Genomic DNA, 22,022 nt, shown 5'->3' with positions numbered 1-22,022 from the left:
ATTAAAATATAGATGACTAAATTATCAAGTTACTAATCAAAATGTTTCTATTTTGTTTAAAAATGTTATCCCCAAAAATATAAAATTATTACAAAAATGTAAAGTAAATACTATTTTCTATGTACAAACAAGTAAATACTATCCCAAAAATGTATTCAAATCTTATTTCATAACAAATGTTAACTATGTACCATTTTCTATAATTGCAAACATACAAATTTGTCAAAGAATTATTTTTTTCTATTTCTAATAACCTGTAAAAATGACAAATTTTGTATTAATTCTAAAATAAGATATTGAAAACAAATATATTTAAAATTGTATGTTCTATTCCATAAAAAAATATTTTGGTCTCGAGTATGTCGGGCAGTAAGTCATCTGACGGTTACTTGGAGGCTTTCTGTGCGACTGCCGAATTATGGTACTGGCAGTAGGAGGGAAACTGAGAAGTGGGGATTCTGCTCTGCTTCCGACTGGCTCACAGAGCCCATCAGGGCAGCGGACAGAATGATAATTGCATGATGCCTGTGGAGCCAGCCTCTGTTCCTTTGTCAGGATTGTCGCATTCAACTTGCCCTTTCATGGTGGTCCGCCCACTATGGAACGGCAGGCGGAAAGTGACTTTGGGGATCCCCTAGTCGGGCCCCCGGCCCTCTGCTATGGGGCCCCCTTAAACATCCCTGCGCAGTGTGTCAGGCACAGCTTGGTGCCTGCCGCACAGTGCAGGGATGTTTAAAAACATCCATTTTACAATTGTAGCTTGTGCTGCGGCCTTTTCCGCGCAAGCTGCAATTATAAACTGCATGTTTTTCGACAGACTATTGGGCTGTCTCATCCAAATATAGCAGGTGAAACTGCCGACCTAAGGTCGGGTGGTTCCATTCATCTATGATGTCTGTCAGACGCTCGTCTGATGGCCTTCCATAATTAAGCCCTTTGTGATTTTAATAAAATTATATACTAATAAAAATTGTATTTACTTCTCCTGTTTAATATAATAAAACAGAAGTAAGATTGTACATCCTACACTTTAGAAATGAACTATTCCAACTACATTCACAAATTACTAGACACAACCCTACAAATCAATTAATGTAACTAAATTCTAATGAAGTGCTTGACACTAAACCCTAAATTACTATACCAAAATTACAAAATCAGGGAAAGTGCTGGACACTAAAGCCTAAAAATAAATTTCAACTCCAATTACTAGAATCAGGGAAAGCACTAAACAGCAAACCCTAAAAATTAACTATTCCTACTACAATAAGACTAAATTAAGAGAAAATACAAAACTATTATTCATTATATATTTTTTTAATTTAAATATATTGAATCTTAAACAAAATAAAATAGCAAATTACAAATACAATACATGTTAAATATTCACGACTAAAATTACCAAAATATAAATTCCATTTTCTATATCTGATTTATTAACAAATGTAAAACAAACTAAACATAAAAAACTTAAACCTAAACTTTTTTTTAAATATAAAAAACAATTCTTACTTGTATATTAAATAAGTTTGGAACCATTTCACAACCAATTCCACAATTTGGTTAGAGATGAATTTTAGTAGTGGTTTACTTTATTGTGGTGTGTGTTTGTGTATATGTATATAATTTTTCCTGAATTGTGCAAGTGGTGCTTACTATCAAGGCGAGGGCAACACACACCCAGCGATGGCACCAGTGCAGGGATCATCCTGCCAATGTCTGCCAATAGAGGACTCTTAAGTAACAACTGTTTAGCGGGCGTTGACATCTCGGGAGCGCAGTGTGAAAAGCTAGAAGTTATTATCCTGAGCATTGTTAGTGGTCCACTACTCCCCTGGCTGGTAACAAAGCTCTATGAAACCTAGTAGGTCAGGACAAAGGCTTTAAACTGAAAGCATATGGCCTAGTCTGGCTGAAACTGGTTTGGTTCTTATTTGTTGTTGGCACAACACAATAGTATTGATCACGGACCCTCGTTAATGTCACTGGCGACCTTGTTAGTTAGGATTGTGTTTTCATAGGAAAATAATGTTTTCTTATACTAAACTTTTTTGCACCGTTTTAGAATCTTCACAATTTTTTTTTTTAAATCACCTCTGCTCTAAACTAGAATGGTTTGTGGTGATCTGTCAAATGGGGGGGGGGGGGGTAGAAAAGGGGTTCTAAAAGTTTCTCATTAATTTTTCCACAACAACCTTAGACACCGCTACAGTCTGAACGGATTTACACCTTTGGCAGAAAGCTAGATCTTGGTCCAAAAAGCATGGTATTTGTGGTTTGGTGAAAATACATTCAGTAGCTTTTGAAAAATTTGCTCTCAAAATCAATTTCACGCCGAAGAGGCTTAACAGGCTCAACTAATCTCATGCTGTGATCGGATTGGCTGCCACCACACCCATAACCAAAAAGGTAAAAAAAAACACGCAAGGGGGCAGGGCAGGGTAGGGATCCCACCTGTACCCAAACTTTTTTTATTTTTTATTTTGCCACAAAGTGCTTCGAATATGCCAATCTACAGCAAAATTAAATGAGAAAAGCACTACTAAAATAACCATGCACATCCCCTGGTGGTGGTTCAACCCTTGTGTCCTGGGAAGTCCACTTCGGGGGTGGAGTGTTGTGTTCTGTGCTGACCAAATGCAATTTGTGCTGTCCCAAAGCGCTGACTGAAGGGGGTCAACCCAAGTTAGCTAGTGATAGGAGGGGCTGGATGAAAACCCACTCCATGTATATTGTAAACCATAGTTGTTACAGGCAGCTGGGTTGTAAAGTTAGATGCAATGAGTTGCTTTTTAACTGGTAGCCAATGTAAAGATCTTGATCCTGCTGAGGTGTGGTTATATTTTGCCAGATGGAGTACAAGATGTAGTGCCATATTTTGCATGTGCTTCAAGTGGGCATTGTCAGCCTTTGGAAGTCTAATCAAAATTGCATTTTGGTAATCAAAATATTATAGTGTCTTAAATTTGTGATTCTCGTGAATGTGACAGAGTACGTTTCAGCCATGAAAGGCTAAGGGAAATCAACCAAACTACATAGCTAAAATAAGCTTTAAACTGAGATTTGCATCCCAAATGACTCTTGTTCATTGCGACAGCAGTTTTAGAATTACTCAATATTAGTAAATAAAAATTAACTGAGTTTGACAATTGTGAAAACCTAATGACCATTACATGCAAGGAGCGGTGTTTGCTGTGGATCTCAACAACTGTATTCTGATTGGCTCCTAGCTTCCTGACTGGTCAGCCATCTTTCTGTCTGTTCGGACCAGGCCAAAAAGTATGTAGGGTAATTTGCACCTATTCCTCTCATGATGCGTAACGTAATTGTCTGTGAATGCTTTCAGTCCACGTTGTGTAATCGTAGGTGATCTCAAAGACAAATATACAATTGTTGGAGGTACTTTGTTTTGTTTGTTAGGTTTAGCTTGATTGCACTTTCCTTATCATACCTTGTATGATCAATAGAAAAAGACCATTAAAAAGCATTGCTGAAAGTGGCTTTGCCTCTGCCCACATGTTGCTATTCCCCTTTGATGTGACTTGGCAGAATGTGTGGGCTTCCACTAAGAGTGCTTGTATAGCACAGATTATGCTCAATACAGTAGGTCTGAGTTTGCTGTGATGACACCCTAATAATCAAGGCTGTAAGCCTGATTGGATTATTGGTAAAGGTATGTTAGATGCTAAAGATCTGATCTGTTTATGATATATGAACTAGGCCTGAATTGTTTACTGTTGAAAGCTTGTGTTCTAGCTGTTGGGGCTTTGTCCGTGGGTTATTCGTGTATTTGAAGCCTGTAGACATAGAAACTGGAAGTAGGAGTGCGGGGGCTGCGGTAGCACACCCAAGATAATCATGCTGGAGTCCATATTGTGGTGTCATATGTCCAGTGCAGGCCCTTTGTCGTTTTCCGTATGTTAGCATGAGCAGGCTGCTGTCTTTATTTTGCTTTTCACATGTATTTTGCTTTGTTCCACTCTGTACTCTCACAGAGAACCCACTGTTTTTTGCGAACTGTTCTTTCCTGGGATTTAGTCTGAACGCTGTAAACCAGGTCAAACAACAATGCCCCTTGTTGTTCTGTATTGGTCAGGCTCTAGCACGTTGACAAAACCTACAAATGCAGCTGTTTGGGAACATGTACTCTGTCATATAGGTATGCACAGAAATGAAAACCGACCGAGGAAATTGTGACTACACTTGAGAACTAGAATCTTCATCTGTGTATGCTAAGGTAAGGGGTCCACTGCTAACACCAACAAGGCTTCTCGTATATAATCACTTTGCTTATGTTGAAGGGGAAGTGTTAGTTTTCCCTGTCTAATATCAGGGCCGCTTCTTTTGATTTATGGACTACTTACTATGCTGATCGCATCTTTGTTAGGCATATTCTTACGTATTGTGGCATGTATACTGCATGCGAGAGCATAATATTTAAAATAAATATTTAAAGCGTTTGTGTCTGTCAGACCTTTTTTATAGACCAGTGAGAGTGAAAGGGTGTGTCCTGTAACTGCAATTCCTAAGAGGGCCGGGAGAGTTGTGTTCTGGGGTGTTTAATCAATTGTTCCTCTGTGTGAGTAGGAAAGGAGAGCAAGTGAGACACTAGCTAGTCGTACCCATGTTCATGGGTACTAAGGTGGTAGTGTGACTTGATCCCTGCCTTCGAAAGTTCCATGCTTCCAAGCATAGTTCTGTGATTCCTAAGAATCCCTCAACCGTGAATGAGTAATAAAGATGCATTTTTAAGTTTCATTTTTACTGTCTCATTGGCTGTGCATTCAGATACAGATCAAATATTAGGGTATGTCTTCTGACAAATTGCCCCCTATTCTTTGAGCACGGAGATTGCGGTTTACTTTTTTTTCCTCTGACTGCAAAGTTTGAGGATTTTGTAAAGAACTATCAGACAATCTTGCTGACGTACAAGGAATGTGAAAGAATGGCCATTGTTTACTAATGCACAACATTAAACATCCCAGTAAAATATCTGTCTAAATATTTCAAAATGTATCAGAAGTTAGTAAAGCACACATTAAGCACTTTTTCTGTGTGATTGAAATATAGGTTTTAATAGGATCAAAACCAATCCAGACCTTATACTAGGTGATGTGCAAAATATAAATATTTACTGAAAAGATTTAGATTATAGTTTGTGCCCCATGTAATTTTAGCAGTAAATGTGCACGTCTGTGCAAATTTAGTGCCCATTTTAATGGAAAAATGTTTGCGACTGAGCTCAAGTTCACCGGCTGCATACCTCACTCTTACCACTCTCCTGCTGAATGGGCGTGACTTATTTGCTACACTTGTTCTTTTTATCACACTTATTTTTTTTTCTCTCAGTCCCTATATCTTCAGTTATGTAAGATTGATACAAGCACCCCCACTCTGAAAACTGTCCACCACCACTGCCTGTAGACAAATATTTTCTAACCTGGATTGCCACAGAGTGATCGCTAGAAAGAGATATAAGAAGTAGCACTAAGCTGCTGGCGCTCCAAGCACATGTTTATCTTCTCTACAAGTATTTGCTGAAAAAATTCTCCTTAGTCTGCTGACGATCTAGTTCCATTGCTCATAACCATTGGGGACATCAGTAAAGCAGATGTCAGATCAAATACAATAGAAAGGGGCTTTGTATGGTGTAACCCCGTAATCAATAAAGTATGAAGGGATCGTTGACTTAATACATGCCCCTGTGCTGGAAAGAACCCACACTTCAAGGGGTCCAAGTTCACTTTAAAGTCTATGGATACCTGATATATTGGTGGTAGGGGACCCCTAATCACATTTTTCAGGGGCCTGCCATTTTGTGTTACGGCACTGTAAAGGATTTCACGTTATGACATTTCTAGCAAATATTGTTGGAAGCAGTTTTGTATGGAGCTGCTTGCCTAAAACCATATTAGATAGCTCTACATAGTGCATTAGGGTGGAATTTTATTTTGTCATCTCCATGGCAAACACCATATGCGGAGGCTTTACATTTTAAATATTTTGACAAAACTGACACAGGTTTTACGTTGCTTCCCATTACATTTGTCGGAATTGACCATTAAATGCATATATCACCCTTTATGTTCACTCCGCATATGTTTGAAATGAAAATTAACACTACTGCTGAAATGAAAATTAACACTACTGCTGAACACACCAATGTATACATTGGGTCTCCCTAAAATGCTTGCTAGATCTCTTTATCGGAGTTGTTATGGTCCATATTTATGTTCAGGTTAAAGTCATAAGTTTGCTGTATTGATGGTTTTTTAATTTATTTTTTGTGTGGATTTTTTAATTTTTTTTTCATTTCGTTACAAATGCAGTAGTCTTATTTAACACAATGAATGACTTAAGTCAGTAGATGTCATCTTTTGGACTGTAAAAAGCCTTGTGTGTTCAAATAGACCCATTTTGGACTAGTGCCTTTTTCTGATTATAGCCTGCAGATACACAAATATTCACTGGGTAATTGCCCTCATTGTGATATTTCTTTAGTGTATGTGATACGAACCTAGTTTATTCTGAAAAGCCTCTGGGTGGTGGTGGGGGGGGTTCTAATTTGTAAATGCATCCGATTGTTTTTTTTTTCTTTTTAAATCCTATGGCTTAATCTTGTGGTTTTTATGTTATTGTTTTTTGTTTTATATTATTGGCGTTTTTTTGTTATTTTATATTGTTGGTGTTTATTTGCTATAATTTAGTTTTGTTTTCTGTTGCATATTTTCATTTTGATTGTAGAATTTAGTTGTGTGCCTTTTTTTAAAGAACTTTTCCATTTGCCACTACAGAATATGTTCCATTGGTACACTCCGTCCAGATCCCTTCGTTCGGCTTCTGCTTACCTTGCTGTGGTGCCTAAAGTTTTGAGATCGCGGCTGGGCGGCCGATCTTTCAGCTTTACGGCAGCCAGGCTATGGAACGCTCTTCCGCTAGGACTGAGAAGCATGAACGATCTCAATTCCTTTAAGAAAAATTTAAAAACACATCTCTTTCCTAAGGTTGGGTCACGTTAGTTCTTATAAGTCAGCATGGTGCGAAGCAGGTTCCTTCTAGTCAAAGCGCCAGGATACCCGTTGGTTAACAGACATGCGCTATAAAAGAGTACCAATACATACATACATTTGAAAGAAAAGGCATTGACTTATTAATGTTGTGCGTTGCTGTGCTATGAGTTTCTAGGCCATAGCATCTTGTGGCCCTGACCCAGACTACTCTGCCTAGCTACCCTTGGAGATAATTGTTAAAACGGGCATTTTGTTCCGGTACAGAAGCCCCACAACACCAGGGGACAAAGATCTCTATTGAAACAATTGGGGCTAAAAGTATTTAACTACTATGGGACTTCCTTAATTGGATTTCCCAAAAATAGGAAGAAACTTTGCATTGCGAGCGGTCTGATAAATACAAGAAGGGCTTTTACACGGCAGCAGAACGTGATATTATATGACGAATACTCTGGCAAATGCAATAAGAAGTGGTTTGACAGTCTTCGCTCCTGGACAAACTAAAAATCTTAGGAAAGAGCTGTAAATTTTCAATTAACCAACAAATACAATAAAAACTGCAAGAGGATTTACAATGTGGATTCTCTGACGAATGCAACACTTTTTTATTTTTTTAACACCTGAAAATGCTTGATATTTCCAGGGAGAGTTTTAACTTCATGTGAATGTACACCTAGAGTCTTTCAAAAATGTTTGAATTTCTACAGGCAGGTAACACCTGTTTATTTCTTTTTACATTAAAGCCAACAGGATTGTTTTATTGATTATTAAATGTGGCGTTAGGCATTTTACACTGTGAACTTGACCTAGCCTGTAGGCTTTTTGAGATTGTGTAAAAACGTGTTGGTTGGTTTTCCTTGGTTCTCACTCCTATTCCAATAACACCAGTGTCCGTCTAGTGCAGGGTGAGCGGCATTTCATTAAGAGTGCTGGTACCGCACGTTCAAGCCAGATACAGCGGCATTGCCATGCTTCTTTTATAAGCGTTGAGTGAGGAAGGGATCTAATGTTTGTTTGACATGCCTGCATTCAGACGTCTACACTTTACTCGTAATTAGATGTAGGAAAGTTATGAATGTTTGTGTTTGGTTTATTTCTTTCAGGTCTGCAAAAACCGCTTGGTTAACCCTTTGGAAGCAGAAATTTACTACAAAGATGTGTGCCAAGTAGAATTTACCAAGCAGGCAAGTATTTGTAATGCACAGCTAAATTGCAAAGGACTGTTATTTGTATTGGCTGGCCTCTCATATCACTAAAGCACCCCAAAGCTAGCATAAGCTAAAAAAGCATGTTATGTACTAGTCAGTCTTCTGGCTTTTCTTTGGTGTTTATCTTTACTAAACCAGAAAAGTCTACTTTCTTTCCTAGATATTTTGCCAAACCTCAGACAGTTGTAGTAGAGCTCCACAGTGTTTACAGCCCACACCCCGATCACCTCAAGGTTCCATTGAAATGTTGGATAAGCATTTTGTAGCTAGGAACACGCGAGGCTAATCGCTGGGGATTGTTCGTGGCTTCCAAGATTCAGGATAATTTTACTGAGTTATCTGGTCAATACAATACCTTGTGGCTTATGTACCTTTTTAGAGAGATCAGTCTGGAGACCGCTGGTGGACATTTGGTTAGAATTACCTCAGCAAGAACTCCTGAGATTTACTTTCTTCTCTGGTAGAGTTAAGTTGCAGGTGCCTTGCCCAGGGTTGTCTGCTTTCAATCCCGGGTGGATGAAGAAAGGTTTCCACTCTCTCATTTGGGGCTTTCCTACACAATGAATTAAATTAATATTGCCCTCCACTTCCCCCTCCCCATAGCACTTTGTGTACAACATAGTGCATCTCCTAAACACCCACCTAATTGGATCCTACTCGCACATTATTGCTTTTCTATTTATATCCTGAGGTGGGAGGATGTGGAATTAGGGAATCTATTTGTCTGTTATGTTCACTGTTGTGATAGAGCAGCATTTACCTTTTTATTCACAATTTTTTCTATATTACCTAATTGCTTGGGAGAGTGACCTGCATGGACAACAAAGGCCATCCTAGGGCTGGAGTAGTAAACTGCTTTCCTAGAGATGTTTACACACTCAACACCAGCACCATCCTGAGTAAGGAACCACAAAGGCACCATTTTAGCAAATATTGGTATCCGTCACGAATATTAAACTGCTGCAAGAATAATTCTTTGACTTCACACATCAGTTACCTAGTAGTGTGAAATTGATTGGTTGAAAAAACTAGATAGGATGTCACTAGCGGTCTGAACTATAGAGCTATAAGCTTATGGAAGTGGATTGAAATGTTCACGCTTTTCATGAAGCATTTTGTGATAGAGATTACAGGTGATTCACAATCTCCCTTTTTACGGCAGATGGGGCATTTATGATATTAGAGAATTTATACAACTAGTGGATTTAAATAAGGAATGTATTGACCCCTAAGCCATGGTGAGAAGCGATGCACCGAAGGCAACTGGCTGGATTAGTTTGTCTTGTCTAGATTTAGTGCTTTCAGATTTTGGTTTTGGTACAGTATTCAGATGTACAAGGAATGCATTGTCCGAAATGGGTGGTTAATGGATTTAAGTGAGAGGATTTCGAGTTAATTTTTTTTAATATATAGTAACCCTTGGCCATTGAGTTTTGAGTTATCTTGCCATGAGCGCCACTATCCAGAAGGAAAAAGGGTGTTAAATATCGAGTTAAAATCCAAACTCCACTCTTGTGTAATGAATAATAACTTAGAGGATAAGTGTATATATACCACAAGTGTACTATGATTTGCTGAACTTTCAACATACTTTTAATGTTCTACCTTTACCACTTTTAAAAAACGAGATTTAATATGTAAGTGTTTTGGACTATGTTTTAAAAGCAATTAAAACATGTACAAATCCATAAACCGCTTCTTTTTGCTAATAGATCTAATCGTTTTGGTTTCCTGATTGTTAGGAAATACCATATGGTCTGCAAGTTTTCGGTGCCTAATTTCACACCTGGGCGGAAAAGTAGCAATTGTTAATAGATCCTCTTCTGTGAGTTTCTATGCTAGCCAATGTACATGGATCTAGCTACATTTATGATTCCTATTGTAGTCGAGCACACTGGGGAGGGGATATTTCACAAAACTGAGAAGCGTGCTCCTTCATAAAGGAGCTAGTATATGGAGAAGAAAACTCTGCTGAGTTGGTAGTTGTGCGACTTGGTCCTTGTACACAGTTGTGGATAAGCTTTATTTACAGTATTGTTGTCTTCAACAGTGTCCAAGAAAAACGTACCTGGCAAAGCTGGAGATTGAGTCGCCAAGGACTCCGAACGACTGGGTAAGCTTTCATTTCATTCAGTTGTCATAATGCCAAAGGCTGCCTTCAGTTATATTCAAGGCAAGGTATTTCCCAGAGGGGGAGGGGGCGAATTGAAGGGCTACATTTTATTGACGCAAACAGTTAAAAAAAAGAAAATCACTTTTTAAAATGTCCTTGTGACATAATGTTGGCGTGCATATGCCACAGATTCATTTTTTTTCTCCCACTCAATGTGGAGGCTGCTTGGGACTAGAGATCTCATCTGTCACTGAAAAGTACGTGGAGTGCCAATGATGATAGGTCTGGCTTTATTGTGCTAATAAATTGAAATTGCATTTGTGCATGCCAGTGTTTCCAACATTAACGTCTGAGCAGTTTTGCCTGTTGTTGCTTGTTTTGTGTTAAGTCGCTGCGTGTGTGTGTGAGAGACACGTGGTAAACAACTTGATGAAAGTATGAAACTAGTGGTAGTAGAAGTAAAGATGTCCATTCAAGACGAACGTTACAAAGCTTCAAGCCACATCAATACCTCAGCTGAAATCCGTTCAACTGTCAGGCACTCAAGATGGAATGTGCTATGCCTAGAACGGAAGGGGAACATACCGGGGGAAGGGAGGGGGGGATGGTGTATGTGTGTGTTTCGCTGCTTGCCTCAAATTCGTGGGTGTTCTGGGTGCTATTGGTGGTGCAATCCTCTAATGGCAGAGCCACGCCACAAATGTCTGTTTTTCCAACCAAAGGAAATGAGTCTCACTCACAGGTCAATTTCCAATTAAGACGTTTGAAGAATGTAGGGCCATATGTATCATCCTCACCATTTGCGATTTCTAAATAGCGAATTTTAAGGAATCGCTATTTAGAAATCGCAAAACGGTATGTATGTAGGAAATCGCTTATTTTTAGCGATTCCTACACATTCCTAAATTGCGATTAGCAAATTGCTAATCACAATTTTCCCATTCATTTCTATGGGCCAGGAGGCCCATAGGAATGAAGGGGATATTTGCGATAAGCAATTTGCTAATCGCAAATTGCGAATATTTTCAAGGGTGCAGGGGTGTCACAAGAACACCCTGCTGCACCCCTGAAAATGACTGCACCCCTGAAAATGACATGTGTGGGCATATGGCGCACATACATGCCCTAAGGGCATGTATGAGCGTCATATGCCACCTTTAATTTTAAATAAATTGCTTTTTCAAAAGAATTCGCAACTGACCACCAACTAGAAGTTGGTGGTAATTTGCGAATCCTTATGGGCATTTTTGCATACATTTTTATTTGATACATTGCATTTAAGGAATCGCTAAATTTGCAATTCCTTAAGTGCAATCGCAAAATAAGGAATAGCAAATTTTGCGATTCCTTATTTTGTAGCAAAAGTGTTACATACATACCATTTGTCAAATTAGCATTCGCAAAGGCTGAAATTCGGCGAATTTCGGCCTTTGCGAATGCTAATTAGCTTGATACATATGGCCCGTAATCCAGAATTTGTTGAGAACTACTCATCCAGAATGCACTTGAAATGAAGTAAAAAAATGACTAATAACGAAGGTGACTACTTATGGCTGAAACTATAAGGACTCTGTTTAACTTATTTTAACAGCATTTATTTTTACATTATGAATATTTTTAAATGTTCTAAAATCCATGTGTTTTCACTTTTATGTACCTATAAAACTACACTTCCCAAGAGGACTATGAACGTTTTGGGCGGCAGTGACGTTAAAAAAAAAAAAAAAAAAAAAAACACAAAAAAAGTAGAAACACAGCACCAGTGTTGCCAGATTGGACTAGATCACGCACAATTGGGCTATATTTTTTCTGGTTGTGCGGTAACATTTTGGTTTGTGCTAGTTGCCAGAATATATATGCATGTATGTATTCATTCACACACAGCGGTCCAGCAAAGTGTATGTTAAAGCGCTTTACTAGACAAAGATTTCCTTGGCAGCCTGGTGAAACATCAATTTCAATGCACTCACTACCTGCTTGACGCTGTCCCTGCCCCTTCTTCCTTAAAATAGCAATTTTGGGCTACTTTTTTGTTGGCTTTGGGCTAGAGAATGCTTTAAAAAAATCTGGCAACACTGCACAGCACTGGTAATGGGGCAGAAATGCTGTATATCCTGTGAGCAAGGTCCCCTGTGAGACCAAAATGCGTACGGATGTTATTCATATTGTATACAGCTTACTTTTATATTTAAAACTAGCAAATTGAAATTCACCCATGAGTGCTGCTCATTTCCTTTGGTTGGGAAAACTGATATATAGATAAGTCTCTAAACCAGTCCCACCTGCAGCTGCTGAACTTGCGGCGGGTGCCTCAGAGAATCGTGAGGGTAGCACTCGTGCTAACCTACAGTTCCAAGTACGGAGCACTTACAGAGTATCAATTAAAATACATTTATTTGCAGACACGTTTCAGCAATAATGCATTCCTCCGTGCACCAAAATGTATATCTGAAGCACACCGTATTCTATTTGTTTAAATAACATATACACCCTCATTGGTGCAATTAAGTCATGTCCAAAGAAACTGAACTCGGCGCACTTCGTGGTTGATTCGGCCACTATGTTTTTGTGGCTTAACTACCAGTACTTATGATCCCAATTCACAGCATGTATGCTCATCTGCCGCAAGGAGCCATCTCTCTCAATGGCTAAGTACCTGTACAAAGACCATGTTGCCCTCTCAAACTGTCCCACCATTGTATCCTGCCACTCTTGGGCTGAGCTGGATCTGTGTGCCACCTACCCCTCGCCTGCCGATGGATTTAAAGCCAAGATGTGTCGGTAAGCATCAGTCACTTTATCAAATGCCATGAGTTTGCATAACTCATGACCATTTGGTCGATGGGGTGATCTATACACATAGTGACGATAATTATTCATAACGAATGCCTACAGTAAGGATACTACATAAATACAATATACAAAGTGAAATCACAATACATCTCCTTTGCCTAGCAAAATATTACTAGTTTCCTCTCCATCCTATTTCAGGACGTTACTACAATAAGTAGGTGTCACCAGTAATGCAGTTACTGAAAAATTTAATCCTTCTGCCAAAAAGGGGCGTGATGTTGTCGCAGTTGGATACCCAAATCATTTTGACTTTCTTGTGATGTACCTTCTACCAATACACAACTGCTCACCAACACTGAACCATTGCACTTAGAAATCCTGTCCATGCTCCAGACTTTGCCATCCTTCAAAATTACAATATTGGTGTTCATATTGGTTACCCTCAATGGTTTGGATAACTAGCTGACCCTACCACTAAAAGAAATAGGGTTTTGTTTACCACCACCCAGACTCCTACATTCCACTTCCTATCTAATGCACCATGTTTACAATCTTCTCTTGTAATCATCTTGGTGCAGTCTGATCTTCTTCCCCACCATGTCTTAATGCCCCCCACCTTGTTTCTCCACATGACGAAAACCTGCCTTTGAGCAACAAAAAAGGGGAAAAACCCTGTAACTGAATTAGGCACAGTATGATATGACCACAATAGATTTTTAGCTGCATCATCCACTGTTGCACCAGACACATGCACTCTTATGGCATGCGGTTTACCCTTTCAGCTAGGCCAGTTGCTTTAGGACAAACCATCACAGTTTTTAAATGGACAGCCGACAAAGCCTTTACAAATTCCTTCACTTTGTCTGAAGTGAATTGGACACCATTGTCTGTCCTTAAGGGAGCTAGGTATCTCCTCTGTCATAAAGGTGTCTGGCAAGTAGGCAATCATATCCAGGGATGTAAGGTGATTGACTACCTGGATGACGGTCCAGTGAGATTAGTAATCTACTAATGCATCCATGAACCTCCCCATCCATGAACCTCCCCAACCATCTGGAACTGTTGAGAGGACCTATAATATCTAACCCAAGTTTGTCCCATGGTGTGATCAGAACTGTTACGGGGGATAGTGGCACTATTCTTGCGTTTGCCACTCAAGGAGCATTCAACACATTCTCTTACTCCTGATTCCACCGTACTCTCCATTCCAGGACACCAATACATAGCTTTAACTTTAGCTTTTGGGATGCTATGATCCAAGTGACCTTCATGCGCCAAATCCACTATTCTATCACTTACACGCATCACTTAAACGTATCAGTTTATTGCCCTGCATAATCATTTCCTTATGAATGTACAATTCATCTCTTACTTCCCAAAAGCAGCAGATATCCTTCTGCAACACTTTTAGATTTGGGTGGTCACCCTTTTAAGATGTTGTCCTTCAGAGCCAAAAGAATGACCTCACTTTTTTAACATTCCCTCCACCCTTCCCTGGCTATGCCTGGAAGAGTCACCAGTAAAACTTAATGCTGCATACACATTCTAAGGTAAATGAGATGGCAATCCGCCACAGAATTTTTGTTACCTGGAGCAAAATCTGTTTTAAATTTATAGCCTTCCATTTGGCTATATGATGAGTAAAGTGATCTCTCCCCTTGGTGGAAAAAATATACGTTAGTGGGTTGTGATCAGTCCTCAAAGTGAAAGATAAACCCCACAAAAAAAACTAAAAATGAGTTAGTGCCCAACTATCTCGATGCAAAAATGAAACCACACTCTCCTTGCCATACACAACCAGCAATGAATGAACGAATGATGCAGCTTACTAAGTGCACAAATGCCCGGAGTCTTCTTGGCGCTATGCATAGAAGAGCTAACGATATCCTTCCTAGTATTGTAGGAGATCATTGATTAAATAGCCAAGTTTTAAGTGGCTTACTAAAATGGAGTGAGGAAATTGTTTTTAGTTCAAGTGGCAGACTGTTCCAATGAAGAGCTGGGATTCTAAAAAAGCTACCCCTCCCTCTGTGGCGAGTTTGAAGGAATCAGCCTTCATAAGTCTGGCTGAACTCGAACGCAAAGTTCTGCCTGGTGTATAGCACTCAAGGTTTTTCTTAAAATAGGGTGGGGCTTTCCAGAAAAGTGTTTTATAGGTTAGGCAGAGTGCCTTAAAGGTGAAACAGTGGACAACTAGAGCCAATGCAATTGTCTGATAACTGACCTAACTCCTAAGTGAGATTTAGGATTAGTGCAGCCATATTTTTAATGGTCTCCGGCTTAAGTGGACCTTTTGGGAGGCCAACATAGAGACTATTAAAATAATCCAGTCATGATGAAACTGCCGTGACCAGAGCTTTCAATAGATCAATTGGAAGAAATAATTTGATCCTTTTGATTAAATCTAAGCCAGTGAAAGGAGGAGGAAGGGACCTTTTTGACTTTATCTTTATATTTAACTCCCTATCCAACAAGATTCCCAGGTTTTTTGCTTTGGACAATGGCACTGGTGCTGCGCCCAAATCAGAGGGCCACCAGTTCAAGGACCAGATGGACGGATAATTGCCGAGTTGGATGACCTCTGTTTTTGTAGAGTTAAGCTTCAAGCAATTGCTATCCATCCATCTACTCGCAGCGCTCGTGCATTTAATGACCGTGCTTCCGGAATAATTTTCTCTTTTCGCAAGTGAGACTATTTGTGTATCATCGGCGTATGACGCCAGAGAATTTAATCAAGGAGGCAAGCAGTGTAACATAGATTAAACAGGGTAGGGGACAGGGAAAAGCTCTGAGGAACCCAACAGGGCAAGAAACATGGATCGGAGTTAAATTCTCTAAGTGATATCACTTGTGGACCTCCTGAGAGAAAGGGCTTTAGTAAACCCAGTGCTGTCTCAATCCCCAAATCCTGCATACGGTCAACCAGTATCTCATGGTTGACCGTATCAAAAGCCATTGAGAGATCCAGAAGGATCAATATCCAGCCACTGCTGTTGCAGCTAAGAGCGATGGGCCGGCTGGGGGGGAATTTCGAAATACCACAAGGAGAAATTAGGATTTTTATACTTCCCTTGTGGTAGTCTCTCGAAATACCCCTCCCCCCTCCCCCTAGCTGGCCCCACCGCTCTTATCAAGATCGCATTGCCCCCTCTATTGAGGGAAATTCTGATTTCCTCCATGGCTGTGACCAGAGCAGTTTCTGTACTAGTATTTCTCTAAAACCCTAGTATTTCTCTAAAACCAAACTGCGTATCATCTAAAAGATGATTAACCTCAATAAGAGGAAAGTTGGAGGTTCGTGATATTTCTGCTAGTTTAGCATGGTAGGGAAGCCGAGCTATGTGTCGATAGTTGTTGAGATCCAGAATGTTAAAATTAGGTTTCTTTACAAGAGAAAGCACTGAGTGTGCTTTCCAGGAAGTAGGGAAAATCCCTGTGTTAAACATGGTGGAGAATCTAACGGAGAAGCACCTCTTCCCTTTCCACTCATATCCGTGGTTAGAATAGATTTCTTGTTTTGTCAATTTGTCAGGGATGGTGCCCCAATTATGGCTTGTTTAACCAACTAAAAAGCCTTTCCACAAGCCTCACTCTGCTCAAAAGGTGCCCCTTTTTTTTAAAAAAGATGTCTCATAGGTGCAGCCTGATCAGCAAAATTCTAAACAAATTTTACAATGTGCTCAACTAAACACATAAAGGATTTGAGTTCTTTTAGTAGGTGGAGGTGCTTCCCTGACCACAACCACTAAATCAATTTTTGGATTGATTCCATCTTTGGAGATGTTATGACCCAAATAACTGACCAACTACACACAATCTGCATTTCTCAACCATGATAGTGAAACCTGCGTTCTTTAGAATGATGACAACTATGACCAATGTAGTATTGTGATTTTCTACAGATTTGTCATATATAAACATGTCTGAAAGTAAAGGATGTTCCTTACATCTTTCAACAATTGGTTCATAACACTTTGGAAGATGACTGCCGCAGATGCCAGACCTAATGGCATCCTGCGGAACTGGAATGCACCAAATGGTATGATAAATGAGAGATTTTGAATCCGGGTGGAGCTCAATTTCATGATAGGCCAAGGAAAGTTCTATTACTCTTAAATAACTCCAATCGCCTATTCTGATCATTTCATTAATTTTTGTATCCGGAAATCTGTCCACCCAGATGTTGTTTAAATCCCTTAAATCTGCAAAAGCTTATGCCTTTGCCTCCATAGTTCTGAGCTACAACAAGAGCATGCCATAGTGCGCTTTCAATATGCTTTGTTTACTCTGACTAATTAACCTGTTCAATTCTTCCTCCATTGGCTCACACAAGATTAGGAATAGGTTTTACTTTCTGTGCAATAGGAACTGCATTATTTTGTTAGTACAATTTTTTTGTGTTGAAATTTTCTTAAGTTTTTCAGTAAATACCACTGGGGTATTTTCTGGAACCTTATATCCAGTACTTAATTTGTAAAAAAAAAGTGCAGGTGCTGAAAATTTTGCCAAGGCCACAGCTCACTTCTTCCTCCGGTGAGCCCCACTTTCAACACTCTCACTGCCTCAATCTCTATCTTCTAACCTTGATCTGTTGTCTGTCCCCTAAGTCTTTGCTCGAAGAGTCTATCCTCTCACCTCTCTAATTGTTTTCTATCATCTTTGTCACACCTGGTGTGTTACCTTATTCCCTGTATTTCTGATTTGCCCTGCCCTTTTTCCTCTTCACTTTTATCCATGCTCTTCTTTCTCCCCTCGATCTTGGCTCTTTACTGTCGCTCTTCTCGCAGTGATTAGCTGTGTCTGTTTTATCATTTGTCTGCTTTTTTTCCTCTGTCCTGTCCTCTACATCCTTTCATTCTGTCTTCTCTCTTCTTAATGCTCTCCTTCACATCATGGCTGCGTTCTCATTGTATCTGATTTGCTCTCCTTTTCATCTACTTAGCTCTGTCTTATCTCTCTCCCCTCTCCTGTTTCTTTCTCCTCTTTACACCTGCTCTCTCTCTCCTCTATAACACTGCTGCTGCCTGTGACCCCTATCGTCGGCCTGTACATGTCCCTGCTATTTTGAACTCTGCATTTTCCTGGTGTCATTCCTAAAGAAGTGGAAGCTAGTGTGTTATACTTTCTTACCCACACTGAGTGCAAAAACAAAATTTACACCAAATGAAAATGCTTTTTTTGCATATATTAACCCGTTCCCTGCTCCCGTCGGCCCACGGGAGCACTACCTCGTGGGTGCTGCCGTCGGCAAACGGCCGACGGAGCCCCGCCCACTCAATAGAACGCCCGCACCGCGGCAGAAAAACCACCGCGGTTAAGGCGTTCATCAGTGCGGTATGACTGGGTTTATTGCAGAACAGATGGTTGCTCGAGCACAGCAGGTAATGTCACTGCTAGTGCTGCCTGTAATTAGTAGGTCCAGGGAAGGTGACGGCATCGGCATCCACTGCTCAGCTTTCTGTGACCCTGCCTGCTACAGCACAGGCATTGTCCCCAGCCGTAATGCTGCCAATGCTGGTAAGTATGGCTGTGGTGCCTATTGGACTCACGCACACTTAGCAATTACCATGCTGCGGTGCAGCGCACAGATTCTACAGGTGACGCCATGGCGCACAAAAGTTGTGTTGGTCCACAGCCACATCGAGCATGTTGCGGATAGTAGCAATGCAGGGCTGCAGGATATGCTACTCTGGCTATGCAGCAAGTGGTAAGTCCACGGGGAACAACCTTTTCAACGCAACTTTTACAACGCACTACCATTACAACGAAACTTTTACAACGGAACATCCACTACAACGCATGCCATTACAATGCATACCATTACAACGCATACCATTACAACGCATAGTACCATTACATAATCCAACACTTACCCTACTGTTGCACTCCCTGGCGTTAGAATAGTAATTTTTACCCCTACACTATCCAACATATACCCTACTATTGCTCCCCCTGGAGTTAGAATAGTAGTTTTTACCCCTACACTATCCAACACTTACCCTACTGTTGCACCCCCCTGGAGTTAGAATAGTAATTTTTACCCCTACACTATCCAATACTTACCATACATGCAATGTAATGGTATGCGTTGTAATGGTATGCGTTGTAAAGGTAGTATGCGTTGTAATGGAATGCGTTGTAATGGATGTTGCGTTGTAAAAAATGCGTTGTAAAGGTATTCGTTGTAAAGGTATTCGTTGTAAAAGTATGCGTTGTAACGTCATACATTCTAAGTCCACACTTACTTTCGTTTATTCTTCAAGAGCCATCACTCCCAAGTTCCAAATGCGCTCTCACACCTTCCTTGCCTCAACTCCGTCATGAGCCAGCCCCCAGCTACAATTATCCAATGGGAGGCTTAGGCAGTGGCAGGGTGCAGCAGACTCAGGGAATAGAATGCAAGCCATAGTTTGTCGATGACTTATTAGATTTGTGATCGGCGTGATGACATCATCACTAACGTGGTGATACACAACCATGCCAGCCTGGACAGGTGTGTGCTGGCGTCTGAACATTTACCAGCCAGTCACCATGCAATGTATGTTCTTTTTTTTATTTTGAATTTGAACTATTAACATTGAGACCACCACCTGCAGGGTCAGAAATTGTAGCCCCGGCCCTGTGAAAGAAGTGCCGGTGCTGAGCACCTGAAAGCACCTGCTCAAATTAAGCACTGCTTATGTCCATATTTTTAAAGGCCATGACTGGTTCAGCACTATTCTGATCTAATTTAATGCCTAAATCTTTTTGATACTTCCAGCCAAGTACATTTTACCCCCCCCCCCCTCTCAGCAACCTAACTCTTGCCTACAGTGGAGCCGTCTTTAAGAGATGGCATTTCTAAAATACCCAACAATGGTATACCATGTTGATTAGAACTATCAGGTTTGATATCTGCACAATTGAGAATATAACCCTTCTTTCCCAAATTCACTTCAATTGATTTACGATCAATAAAGGTAGATGGTGAGCATGAGTCGGCAAATACTGTCACCTTTGCCTCATCTAGCTGAATTTTACAAACCAGATAGTCATTGAAATCCTCTCATGTATAACTTGACCCGGAAAACAGAACTGTTAGCATCTACATCAGTCTCCTCCATGACATGAATTTGCTTGTTTTCTATCTCTCTCCATTCCTACAAACCCGTGCCAAATTACCCTTTTTGCTGCACTGTCTACATATACTTGACTTTGCAGGGGAAATTGGACTATTGGCTAAATGGTTATTGTTACCACAGTGATAGCACTTCTACCTTTCCTTGCCTCTATTTTCAACAAGATGATTAAACTGTGCTGCGTGGTTTTTCCTGCCACTATTTCTTTACCTGTTTGTATCTTCACTAGTAGAATGGTTCTTCACTACATGTACGGTCTCAATAACTTTATTATTTCAAAAAGTAAAAGTTCATACAGTTATAATAAAATCCAATACATCAGGGCAAAGTGATTATTAAGTAATTATTATTATTATTATTATTATTATTATTATTATGCTGTTTTGTAACGCGCTCAATTACTGCCGGAGTATCCTGGAGCAGAAAACAAAGAGAGTTTTGACAGCAAACACTGAACCGACCAAAAAAGCTAAACAGCCAATCTAAACAAATAAGTTTTTAACGCTTTTTTGAAAGCAGCAAATTCCACAATACCACGCAAAGAAAAAGGAAGCTTATTCCAAGCTAACGCGGCTTTCACCGCCACTGAATGCCCTCCCAACCGGACACGCCGGAAGCGGGGAACCAGCAACAGATGTTGAGCCGCTGAACGCAAGTCGCGGTTGGGAGCGTACCGAATAAATAGTTTCTTCAGGTAGGCGGGGCCCAGCCCATTGATGGCTTTATGAGCCAGAGTCAGAATTTTAAAAGTGATCCTATGCGGCACCGGCAACCAATGTAGGCTCTCCAGGTAGTTCCTAACGCTGATCCGCCTGGAGATATTCCCCAACAATCTGGCGGTAGCGTTCTGGATAACCTGGAGCCGCCTTACCAAATAGGCCGGAGAGCCACTAAGCAGGGCATTGGCATAGTCCAGCCGCGAGAGGATCAAGGCTCTCGCTACTGACTCACGTGCCAAGGCGGGCAGATAGGTAAAGAACTTTCTGAGAGACTTCAAGGTCCCAAAGCACCCTCCGGTTAGCTTCTTAATATGCCCCTCAAATCGGAGATCATCCCCGAACCAAACCCCCAAGTTCTTGGCAAGGCTGTTCGAGGCACAGGGCATGGGGAAGCCAGCCGGCCACAGTAAGTCCCTGAAATTAGGGGGGGAACTGGCCATAGAGCAGAATTTCAGTCTTATCCTCATTGCATTTCAATTGAGATGAAGCTAACCAGTTGAAAACGGAGGACAGACAATTCTGGATCTGCTCTGTCTCCAGTGCCTCACCCGGCCAGGTGAACAACAGCTGCGTATCATCAGCATACGCTATGATTTTGGCTCCCAAATGTTCGGCTAAGTCTATCAGGGGGGTCAGATAAACATTAAAGAGCAGAGGGCTCAAAGTCGAGCCCTGAGGGACCCCTGTCATGAGAGATGTAGCCGACGATGAAAAAGGCGGGAGCCATACCTGCTGAGATCTCGACGTCAAAAATGAGCTCAGCCAATGCGAGATCGTTGACGCCAATGTCAGCGAGGCGGGCGAGGAGGCGTTGGTGAGGTACCGTGTCGAACGCGGCAGAGGTCCAATAAAATTAGAGCCGCTCTGCCGCCGCCGACCAAACACTCCCTGACTGCCTCCGAAATTTCCACCAAGGCCGACTCCGTGCTGTGAGCAACACGGAATCCGGATTGGGCCTCGTGAAGAGCTCCGGATCTTTCCACAAACTCATTGAGCTGCTGGAAAGCCAATTTCTCGCCTATTTTGGCCAAAGCAGGAAGCAACGAAATGGGCCGATAGTT

The 22,022-nt window shown here is 40.8% G+C and overlaps 1 protein-coding gene across 2 annotated transcripts in view; it reads left to right on the top strand.

The window, feature by feature from the left end:
• The window catches only part of LOC144766712 (protein spire homolog 1-like), a 292,220-nt gene that overhangs the window by 66,233 nt on the left and 203,965 nt on the right, over positions 1–22,022 (top strand). For both annotated transcript variants that reach the window (XM_078650474.1, XM_078650473.1), the window contains exons 4-5: positions 8,114–8,194; positions 10,269–10,331. In XM_078650474.1, coding sequence (XP_078506600.1) covers positions 8,114–8,194; positions 10,269–10,331 — 144 coding nt within the window. The remainder of the gene's footprint in view (positions 1–8,113; positions 8,195–10,268; positions 10,332–22,022) is intronic.

This window comes from Lissotriton helveticus, chromosome 7 (assembly GCF_964261635.1).
Source record: "Lissotriton helveticus chromosome 7, aLisHel1.1, whole genome shotgun sequence".
NCBI classification, from domain to species: domain Eukaryota; kingdom Metazoa; phylum Chordata; class Amphibia; order Caudata; family Salamandridae; genus Lissotriton; species Lissotriton helveticus.
This window is presented reverse-complemented; position numbering and strand designations above follow the sequence as displayed.